Raw genomic sequence first — 12,348 nt, 5'->3', positions numbered from 1 at the left:
AGCCCGGCACAGGGGAGTAGTGGTGGGGAGTTGGGGGGGGGGGGGTCAGAGTTGGTGGGGTGGAATGGAAGAAGTTGACAAGCTTAATTCCATTTGTGAACCAGATTGCGGGGCTTGGGGGAGTGGGAGTGGGGGTTGGTGTGGGTGGGAGAGTGGCCATGGTTGTCATCATGGGGTAAAGGACGATTCCCCTATGAAACAAATTAAATGAACTATAAAGTTTTAACATGGGACGTACGAGGGCTAGGGGATAAAATGAAGAGGATTATTGTTGTTGATTCGATTTCTAGACATCTCCCTGCAATTGTCACGTTGCTTGAAACCCACGCTTCATTGGAGATTCTGTTATACCTGCAGAAAAAATAGGCAAAATATCAATTCCACTCCTGGTTAGCCTCATATTCCCGTGGGGTTAGTGTATATGTTCACAAAAGTGTAGATTATGAACTGCTGGAACATCAGATTGATAGCGATGGGAGATTTGTCTTACTTTATGGCTGGTGGAATGGTCGGATCTGCATATTGGCCTTTTTATATATCCCCCCTCCATTCGCCATGGTAGTCCTTAATCAATTAGCTACATTTGTACATAATAGAGAGTGGTGTCCGGTATTAGTATCGGGGGATTTTAATTGCGTAATGGACCCTGAAATGGATAAAGTCTCTAATGTCTTGAAATATAATGGGATTCAGGGAAAACATTCATTACTCCAGGGGTTCTGTCAGGAAATTGGGCTAATAGACATTTGGCAGGATCTATATGGTAACAGGAAGGTATTTTCATGTTATAGCAAGACATATAAGGCCATGTCAAGGATTGACCTAGCATTGGCCAATAGTGATATGATAGCTTCAATCTCTAAAATGAAATATGAGGCACATGGAATATCGGACCACTCACCAATTTTGATAGTTATTAAGGATAGGGATCAAAACACATGTGTAAGACCATTCAGACTCAATCCACATTGGATATCTATTATAAAAGACCATGCCTTGATACGTAAGGAACTATCCCAATTCTGGATGCAAAATATGGGATCAATCCATATTTATTTTGTGTGGGACGCAATGAAAGCGTTTCTTCGCAGCCTGTACTATAGCATAATCAGAGTAAAAAGAGCAGAGTTTCTTAAAGAAGAGAAAGGTCTGGAGGAGAACTAAAAACAGTTGGAGGTAACCCTTATACAAAACAATGATGAGAGTAGTCTGGTCCGGCGGTTCCGCAATACACGGAGCACTGGCTGTGTGCATTTCGCATCACGGATGCAGACCCATTCAATTGAAAGGGTCCACAAAGCTGGAGATGCGGTGCAGTAGGAAACGGAACCCCATGGACTACGGAGTCATTCGGATGGGGTTCCGATCCGTGCTTCCATTCTGCAAAAAAAATAGATCTTGTTCTATATTTTTGTGGAACGGACAGATCACGGACCCATTCAAGTTTAATGGGTCTGGATCCGTCCCGGCCGCCACACAGATGTTGCCCATGCATTGGGGAAATGATCTCCCTGGGTCAGCAGTCTACCACACCTAGGTGGATTCACATCCACAAATCATGATAGTATGGGGACTGTCGGTCTGTGAAAATGGACAAAATAGGGCATGTCCAATTTTTTTTGTCAGCTTTAATTTACAAGCCATCAAAAAAAAAAAAAAAAAGCCATGTGAATAACCCCATAGACTGCCATTGTTCTTAAAGTGGTTGTGTAAATGTAGCTTTAGACTATTACTATACCAACAATTATGTTATTATTTTACTTGTAAATCGAGTTTTACAATTTATCTCATTAAATGTGCCAGCAATATCCAGTATGTAGAACACATTTTGACACAATTCAGAATAATACAGGATTATGATAATGAGTAGTGATGAGTTTTGGATGCTTCATCCAAAGTCGCTTCGTTCAAAACTTCGGAATAATACTATATGGAGATTAGTCTCCGTACAGTATTAGAATGTATGGGCTCTGATGAGTCGCGCGTGATTTCGTTGAATAACTTTGGTAAATGACTTTTAAAGTGGAAAACCACTTTGAAACTTGAAACCGAATTAGGTACTAGTCAGAACCGAAGTCAAGCTCGGTTTAAAGTTTTAAAGTGGTTTTCCACTTTAAAAATCAATTACCAAAGTTATGGTATTAAAGAAATTCCCGCGCAAATTCATAAATAACTAACTTTGGCTCATCGGAAGCCCTTACATTGTAATACTGAATGGAGACGAATCTCCATACAGTATTATTACAAAGTTTTGAATTAAGCTACTTCGGATGAAGCATCTAAAGCTTGTTTCGAACAACACTAATAATGAGCATAAATACACTATTAGTTGTAATAGCGTATAACTCAGGATTGTATTCTACAGCGGTTTTACTAGCCCAGCATATTCAAAGAAGTGGAAGAGTTTTGTAAGTCTTGCCTAACCTGCCAGATAACTAGCCCCCAGCCACATTTCCGTAGTCCCATAGTACCTCTCCCGATTAATGAAGTACCGTTTGGCCGAATAGCTATGGACCTCATAGGCCCAGTACTGAAGTCTGCCAGAGGGCATCAACACATCAAATGGACAGTCTGGTAGCACGGTTTAACCAAACATTAAAAAATATGTTAAAAAAGGTATTGTCTAAGAATGGGAAGGACTGGGACCTACTTCTGACCTATCTTATGTTCGCAGCGCAAGAGGTACCCCAGGCATCTACTGGGTTCTTGCCCTTTGAACTGCTATATGGCAGACACCTTCGCGGTCTCTTGGACGTGGCCTAAGAGGCATGGGAACAACAACCCACTCCACATAAAAGTGTCTTGAGCACGTTACCCAGATGCAAGATCGGATAGAGACAGTGTTGCTTGTTAGGGAGCATATAGAGGCAGCTCAGCGAGCCCAGATTCGGGTCTATAATTGGCAGGATCGGGTCTGGAACTTTAACCCGGGTGATCAGGTTTTTTGTTCTGGTGCTGACTGTGGACAATAAATTCCTGGCTAGATGGCAGGAGCCCTTCGAGGTACTCGAGAAAATTGGAGATGTAAACTAGAAGGTGCACCAGCCAGGGCGGCGAAAGCCGGAGCAGTTTTACCATGTGAATTTACTCAAACTGCGGAAAGATAGGGAAACCTGTACAGAAGACAGCCAACGGACGGGTTTTCTAGGAGAAAAGGTACTGGCCCCTCTGTCTGATGCAAAAGAGGCGACTGCCACAGTAAAAATTGCTGACAGCCTCTCCTCTAAACAGACTCAGGAGGCCAGGGACTTCATTAGTAGGAACACGGATGTGTTCTCGAACCTCCCTGGATGCACTTCCATAATCCAGTATGACATTGTCACTGAGCCTCAGGCAAAAGTCAGATTCAAACCATACCGGGTGCCCGAGGCTCGGCGACAAGCCATATCAGAGGAGGTGCAGCTAATGTTGCAGCTAGACTTCATTGAGGAGTCAAAAAGTGAGTGGGCCAGTCCTATAGTATTGATACCCATGCCGGAAGGGATGTTGCGGTTTTGTAGCGACTTTTGAAAACTTAACGAGGTTTCAAAATTCGATGCGTATCCCATGCCCCGGGTGGATGAGCTCATCGAGAGGTTAGGAAAAGCCCAGTATTTTTCTGTTTTGGACCTCACAAAAGGGTACTGGCAGGTGGTTGCCAAAGAGAAAACATCTTCGCCTTCATCACGCCTAAGGGGATGTATCAATATAAGGTCTTACAATTTGGTCTACATGGTGCCCCTGCTACTTTTCAGTTACTAATGGACATTGTGCTTCGTCCACATCGTTGGTACCCTTCGGCTTAGGCTACTTTCACACTAGCGTTCGGGGCTCCGCTTGTGAGTTCCGTTTGAAGGCTCTCACAAGCGGCCCCGAACGGATCCGTCCAGCCCTAATGCATTCTGAGTGGATGTGGATCCGCTCAGAATGCATCAGTCTGGCACCGTCTGTCCTCCGCTCCGCTCAGCGGACGCCCCCCCCCCCATTGACTTTCAATGTAAAGTCTGGACGGATCAGTCTGAATACAAATTGTACTTAGACTTTTTTAGTAAAATATAATGCAGACGGTTCCGTCTGAACAGATACCATCGCTTGCATTATAGGAGCAGATCCGTCTGTGCAGACACCAGACGGATCCGCTCCGAACGCAAGTGGGAAAGTAGCCTCACCTGGATGATATTGTCATCCACAGTACTGACTAGGAAAGTCACCTGCCCAAAGTGCAGGCTGTAGTGGACTCCCTTCAGAATTCTGGCCTAACCGCTAACCCCAAAAAAGTGCGATAGGGTTAGAAGAGACTAAGTACCTGGGGTATGTCATTGGGTGCGGAGTCATCAAACCCCAACTGAACAAAATAGAGGTGATACGGAATTGGCCCCGACCTGTCACCACTAGGCAAATAAAGTCATTCCTGGGAATGGTGGGCTAATACGTGAGGTTTGTTCCCGATTTTGCTTCTCTAGCTGCACCCTTAACAGTACTCTTGAAGGGACAAAAGTCAGTGATGGCTCACTGGGATGAGCGAGCGGAAGAGGCTTTTTCCACTTTGACGTCGGCCCTGTGCGGGTCACCGGTTTTGGTGACTCTCGACTTTAATATGTAGTTCTTAGTACAGACCGATGCCTTCGAAGTAGGCCTCAGGAAGGCAACTGGGAGGAGCATCCCGTTGTCTTCCTCAGCCGTGAGCTCACCCCAGCCGAGACCTGGTATAGTATAGTGGAAAGAGAGAGAGTGCCTGGCTATCAAGTGGGCACTAGAATCTCTCCGCTATTATTTATTGGGGAGAAAATTCCTCCTGGTGACTGACCACTCCCCTCTCAAGTGGATGAGCCAGGCCAAGGACAGAAATGCCTGGGTCACCCGATTGTTTCTCTCCCTACAAAGCTTTAAGTTTTCGGTGGAACACAGGGCAGGCCAGTTACAGGGAAATGCAGATGCCATGTTCTGGATACACTGTCTGGCATTTGTTCACCCCCTCAGCGTTGAACAAAGGAGGGGGGGTATGTGACACAGTGAAAGGTTTGGTCTGGGAAAGCAGGGATTTTCCTCCCAGCATGTGCTGCTGGGCTGATTTACAGCGAGTTGAGGTCAAATATTGGATTTTAAATGTCGGTCCGAGTTTTGGCAGCATCTGGCTGTCCTTAAATAGGCAACTGGGCTTAGAAGCCAGGTCTCTGTGTTGGTATCTGGGAGCCTTGTGTTTGCTACCTGTTTGGCGTAAAAACAGGTTGGTGCTGCTATCAACAAGTACTCTTTGAGGCAGAATTGCCGCATGGTGTGAATTACCACTAACACCGCAAGGTCATTTTTTGTTTGAATATGACTGTTTTATCACTTGCCTAAAGTGTGAACAAAACACTGAACAGTTTGATCCAAAGAACTTGTAATTGCCTATATACTGCGTCCGCTAATCCTGTCCACCAGAGTGAGTCCCTACACCACATAAAGTTAAAGTGACACATGTCAAGTTTAAAAAAAAACAGCCTGGTCCTTTAGGGGAAAGATGGCAAGCTTCTTAAGGTGTTAACAGATAATATGTTAAACGTAAGTTGTTACAGCCTACCTGGCATAATTATTTCAGGGAATCCTAATTTCCGTGCAATCACTGTAGTTCTATCCACGAGATGAGGATAGTCTTTCCGAATCTGAGCAGAATCACCAACCAACATTTTTAATGTAACCCAAAGACCTGCAAAATGATATTCCAGAATGCAAATTTTAATAATAATATGTAATCCTTTAGCAGTTTTTTTCTATCACTCTGCTTAATTTTTACTTCTATAGCTTGTTCCATTTATTTAGAATACAGCAAGTTGCAAGTTAATTTCTAACTAACATTGTATTTTTGCTAGCTGTACACTGGTCATGAATTTTAATATAACAAAAGTTTTGAAATGGTATACAGGGATGGACTGATGGGGCAACAACAACAAAAAACAAATGCACCATATACATAGTTAGACTGTGTAAGTGGATGGGGTATTAAAAAGGTGAAATATATCCTATATGTCCAAAAGTCAAATTGCATAGTAGTCCAGGAATGGAGGTTTTGAAGATATTTCTTTATTAGGAACAGTTCCAAATACAAAAATATTGAATACAATTTTCCAAAATATGAATATCTGAATAGAATCAGAATAGTAACAGTAATAGATAACTTATAAAGGTTCACAGAGAGCTGAGATCGGAATACTACACTTAAATGGGTTATGCTATGACTAATATAACAAATGAAACTGTCATCATATAGTAGATGCCAATCTCTAAGGGCTTATGCACACAAACAAATTTTTGTCTGCATCTTATCTGCATTTTTTGTGGGTCAGATGCTGACCCATTCACCTCAATGAGGCTGCAAACGATGCGGACAGCAAAAACCATGTGCTGTCCGCATCCATATGTCTGTTCCATGGCATCCACAAAAATATAGGACATGTCCTATTCTTGTCCGCATTACTGACACGGTTAGGACTTTTCTATTATGGGCCAGATGTTCCGTTCCACCAAATGCGGAACGCACATGGCCAGTTCCGTGTTCTGCGAACCCGTAATTTTCGGACTGCAAAACAGGCTACGGACATGTGCATGAGCCTGGAGATCATGGATGCAGAGATCTTCCCATTCATTGCTCCAATTGCTCTGCTAGATTTTTTTCGAGCTAGCAGCTCAGGGAGCATGTCTTTTTTAGTGTTAAGCGGGAGGTGCCATATTCGATTTCGACGAAATTCGCGAATATTTGCTAGAATATTCGTCTCATATTCGTCGAAATCGAATATTCATCATTATTCTAGTTATCGAAATAGGAAAGTTGACTATAGAGACAGCTGTTTTTAAGTCGCTATGCGATAATATTATTTTTTTATTTTTTTTATAAATAGAATAATTATAATAATTATCAAGTATTATAATTATTCTATTTATTTTAAAAAAGCAAAGTAATATAATCGCATAGCGAATTAAACTTAGCTGTCTCTATAGTCAACTTCCGTATTTGATTGCTAGAATTAGCAAAGTTGACGAATATGGAGCTAAAACAAAGATGGAGAATACTTAGTTATCTTCGTTTTGAGGAATATGACGAATACATTCGTCATATTCGTCATCTTTGCTAATTCTACCAAGCCAACCATAGTAAACCAGGTCTAAGTTGAAATTGCAATTCGATTAATTCAAGTTATAATTAGCGAATATGGCAAATGTATTCGTCATATTCCTCAAAACGAAGATAACAAAGTATTCTCCATCTTCGTTTTAGCTACCTATTCGTCAACTTTGCTAATTCTAGCAATCAAATAGGAAAGTTGACTATAGAGACAGCTGTTTTTAATTCGCTATGCGATTATATTATATTTTCACTTTTTTATAAATAGAATAATTATAATAATTATCAAGTATAATAATTATTCTATTTATAACAAAAAAAGCAAAGTAATATAATCGCATATCAAATTAAACTTACCTGTCTCTATACTCAACTATTTGATTGCTAGAATTAGCGAAGTTGACGAATAGGTAGCTAAAACGAAGATGGAGAATACTTTGTTATCTTCGTTTTGAGGAATATGACAAATACATTCGTCATATTCGCTAATTCTACCAAGCCAACCATAGTAAACAAGGTCCAAGTTGAAATCGCAATTCGATTATTATAACTTGAATTAATTGAATTGCGATTTCAACGTAATTCTCAAATCCGACAGTACATTCTAGTACGGAGACGTTCCCATGGTGATGAGCACGGAAGTCGGCAGAAGCGGCAACGGGCACTGAATGGAGCAGCCAGAAAGCCAGGAATCCTAAGGACAGGTAAGAACTACTTTAGGGAAGTGGGAAAGAAAAAAATAAAGCAATAAAAAAAGAATATTTGAAATATCGAATTTATAGCACTATAGTCGAAATATTCACAAAGTGCCGATATTCGCTAAAAAAAATTGATATTCGCGCTCAACACTAGTCCTTTCTGCAGTAGCTCTTTCCCTGTAGCTGACACATCTTCTAACAGTACATATGGCTGGTGAAAATTGAAGATTTAAACTTCAATTCAAGTTTTAAACTGCGCATGTGTGACCACCAAAGTGAAGGAAATAGGAAGATGGACAAGGAATAAGAAAAAGAACAAACAGCATGTGGCGCTATACAGATACATTTTCTTTAATAGCTTAGTGACTATACTATATTTCTAATTACATCCAATTACAAAAGTATTGGTTTGAAAAATTTAGAATATTATTCATGGCACAACCCTTTTAATGATCTCCTGGTATATCATATAGTATTGTAATTCTGTCTTTCAACACTAGATCAGGGAGTAGTACAATAGGCCCCCCTGACTCTGCTATACATTTATTTTCTTTTACTTCAATGTCTGCCTTTTTTTCTTATCTGTTACCATTAAGACAGGTCAGATAGAAAATGGCATCCTCTCCTTTTGTAGCTCTCCTGACAGCCCCTTAACTGTCTTGTTCCTAACTGTCTTCTGAAACTTGACCTCTGTCAGGAGACATCTTAGTGTTGTGTACATATTTCTTCACTTGCCGTGCTCCACTTGTCCTAACATATGTGAACTAACAAGTACATTAACAATATCAACTATGTTTCAACCAGACTATATTTATTTTAACCAGTAGTACAAATATCTATAACTAGTAGAGCATTTTAAGATGTCTTATGATTAGTAGTATTTTAAACATATTTTAACGCATGCTATGTATTACTCTTTATAACATAGAATATGAGTTTACTTTCTATTAACTCATGACAAGGCTGAAGGTGTGTATTACGCATATGTTGGCATGGTTTATTCCTATACCCTACTAGGGCTTCCAGACTTGTACAGCTGCTATTAAAGGGAGTGGAGCATCAGAAAATGACCTATTGTTTAAAGAGGATCTGACACCACAAAATGCAATACAATCTTCACGCAGCATGTGATAGAGCAGGAGGAACTGAGAATATTGATATAGAGGGGCACATTTTAGACGCCGGTCTTAATAGAGGCCCTGTGCTGGCAGTGTATCTGCCGAAGTTATGAATAGGCGCCGGCCTCTCCATATCTTTGGTGCATCCAGCGCCAGTTCTAAATGTAATACGGCTTCCATCCATCTTACTTTTGAGACCATTTTCTACGCCTAAAACGTAGAAAATGATGAATTAGTTGAGCCTGCTGGCCCATCCCCACGCACACCACGCCCACAATTTTAGACCTGGTGTGAGTGAGGAAAAGTCACAGATAGTGGCGCAACTAACCATTTTGCTGCCATCTGTGCCTGAAATATGCCTAGTTTAGGTGTATTTCAGATTAGTAAATGACCACCATGGTTTTGGGGAAAAGATTGATTTAGACCTGTAATTACTGATAACACTTCCCACATGTACAACTGAAGTAAAAAAAAAAAAAGCTGAGATTTACATGTATAAAATACAAGATTTTCCTACAAACTGTATATCAATTTTTTCAGCGTCTCCTGTTCTATAACATGCCGCCTGCAGATTGCACAGTACTTTGTGGAGACAGGTCCTCTTTAAAGGGTTTCTGTCATGAGAAATAACGTTATGTAGCAGACTGACATTAGCGATGGGCTAATGTCAGCAGTACATAACTGTATGCTTTATAACTCCCTGCCAGGCGCAGTGAGTGAAGGACATGCTCCTGCTGTCGGCTTCCTTCCTTCGGCTCAGGCAGGTGCGCGTCCTTCGCTCACTGTGCCTGCGCCGAATACTAAACGGAACGGCGCAGGATTTATGGGACGATGAGGAGAACTCGAAAGTCAATCAACTGGACCTGGGCATGCCAAAGGGTGCGTAGACCGAGCCTATAGGTGCTGAAGCAATGCCCTAATAGCACCTATTAGCATATTAAAGTCTTTAAGAGAACGGCGGCAGGCAGGGAGTTATAAAGCATACAGTTATGTACTGCTGACATTAGCCCATCGCTAATGTCAGTCAGCTACATAACGTTATTTCTCATGACAGAAACCCTTTAAAGTATTTTTATGTAAAATACATTTTGAATTTCATGTACTTTTTTAAATTTTTCCATGTCACTATATATTTATTATAAAACAAAAACCTAAAATCATGCAACTTTCAAAGTGGCCTCTAATCCTAAAATATGTCAAGATAATTAGTAAGTTCTGTGCATGTAATGTTTCAGCTGGCATTTTTTGATCATCACAAGCAGGATTACAATGAAAGATAGAACCTCTGTATAGATAATACAGGATCCACCATCCACAGTAGGTGAGCTTTGCAGCCTATCCCTCCTTACCTCTGCACTGGTCACAAACCATGCCTAGAAAAATCTCCCATAAAACTCAATTAGGTCAGCTGCAGTCTATTATGTCTGTGCTCCACGTGGCTGCTCTCAAAGAGGGACTAGTGGCCAGTGCAAAAACTGCATGACTTTTTGGATATTTTTTTTTTTAAATACAGATAGTACAAATACTGTGACATGGAAAAAGAATACCAAAAATTCTAAAAAATAAATTTAAAAAAATCATATGTTTAACACAAAACATGGTAGTTTTGTGATGACATATTCCCCTTAAAGAGGACCTTTCACTGATCCTGACATTATGAACTAAGTATACAGACATGGAGAGCCGCGCCCGGGGATCTCACTGCACTTACTATTATCCCTGGACGCCGATCCGTTCTCCTGCTATGCCCTCCGGTATCTTCGGTCACAAATTTATGGTAGGCGGAGTCTGCCCTTTTTCTTCTGTAGCGCTGGCCAATCGCATCGCAGAGCTCACAGCCTGGGAGAAAATAACCTCCCAGGCTGTGAGCTCTGCGCTGCGATTGGCCAGAGCTACAGCAGAACAAGGGCAGACTCCACCTACCATAACTTAGTGACCAAAATCTCTGCCTACTATAACTTAGTGACTGGAGATACCGGAGGGCATAGCAGGAGAACGTAGCGGTGCCCAGGGATAATAGTAAGTGCAGTGAGATCCCCGGGCGCCGCTCTCCATGGCTGTATTCTTAGTTCATAGTGTCAGGATCGGTGAAAGGTCCTCTTTAAATTCATATAAAATAAGCCTGCCCAAGTAGTGAGTGGAGCAACCAGAATTTTATCCTTTGAAGGGATTCTCCCACTAACAACTCTTGAAATAGATTCCTGTACATATAACAGCTTATTATGACACAAGACTTTATCTTAGGCTAGTTTCACAGTAGCGTTAAAACTATCCGCAAGCCGTTCCAACAGATGAACAGCCTGCCAGAGTTAGTTATATCCACCATAGCTGGATACTGCTTTTCCCCACTGGAGCCCATTGACTATAATGGGACCCAGCAGGGATCCGGTTTCTGGCATGAGTGCTTGAAACTGGCCAAATCACTGCTGGGTCACATTATAGTCAATGGGGTCTGGCGGGGGTCTCGCGGTGCTCTGGCCCTATCCGGATATGCAGAATATGATAAACTCTGGCAGGCTGTTCCACACCAGCCTGCTGGATCACTTCAATGCTATTTTGAAACTAGCCTTATTGCACAATATTTGTGTCTGAACCAGAGGGGCTACATTTAATAGAGTATAACCAACTTATAAGGTTATGGTATAACATTAGGATGTGCCCTCGCTTTATGAATAGTGAGGGTCTGACTTCTGGGACCGATGCAGATACTGAGCATGAAGGGGTCACAGAGCTGTTTTAGCACTGTGTCCTATTCACAGTTTTTCCTTGCACAGTGGCAGTTGGCCAATGGCCACCTGCTGTTCAGGAAACAGCCCATTTCAAGTGAACCCAGCTCTGCGGCACCTGCATTATCAGGATAGGGAATTCCCAGACGTCTGATCCCCACAGATCATAAAGTGATGGTATAGCCTACTAACAGACCATCAGTTTATAAGATAGGAAACTCACTTTAAATTTCCTTATAAAGTTTTTCTAGATTGTGCGATTAACAATATTTCAAGTCTTGCGTGTCGACTGACAGTAAGTCAACTGTATAACTGTGGTATTATAATATAAAAATTATTCACAGAACCAGCAGCATTAAAATTAGAGATGAGCAAATTTCATGTTATGAAATTCGTTCACGCTTCGCTTGGTGTTAAATAGCAGAATTGTGTTATGGATTCCGTTACCACGGACCATAATGCAATTCTGTGATGGAATGCATAACGGAGTGCCTTTAGAGGCATTCCGTTATTAAATCTGTCATAATAGAGGTCTATGCTGGAGTATAACGGAAACGGGACGGATCCGTTATGCATGCCATAGACTTCTATTATGACGGAATAAATAATGGAAAGCCATTCCGTCATAGACTAGCGTTATGGTCCGTGGTAACGGAATCCATAATGCAATTCTGATTTTACCACCAAATGAAGCATGAACAAATTTCTAAATATGAAATTCGCTC

At 41.4% G+C, this 12,348-nt stretch overlaps 1 protein-coding gene across 3 annotated transcripts in view; it reads right to left on the bottom strand.

The window, feature by feature from the left end:
- DOCK2 (dedicator of cytokinesis 2) overlaps window positions 1-12,348 on the bottom strand; it is a 1,177,826-nt gene that overhangs the window by 879,187 nt on the left and 286,291 nt on the right. For all 3 annotated transcript variants that reach the window (XM_044280877.1, XM_044280878.1, XM_044280879.1), the window contains exon 13: window positions 5,543-5,668. In XM_044280877.1, coding sequence (XP_044136812.1) covers window positions 5,543-5,668 — 126 coding nt within the window. The remainder of the gene's footprint in view (window positions 1-5,542; window positions 5,669-12,348) is intronic.

Source organism: Bufo gargarizans, chromosome 2, assembly GCF_014858855.1.
Source record: "Bufo gargarizans isolate SCDJY-AF-19 chromosome 2, ASM1485885v1, whole genome shotgun sequence".
NCBI classification, from domain to species: Eukaryota; Metazoa; Chordata; class Amphibia; order Anura; family Bufonidae; genus Bufo; species Bufo gargarizans.
The sequence above is the reverse complement of the archived record's forward strand: the minus strand, read 5'-3'. Positions and strand labels throughout refer to the sequence as shown.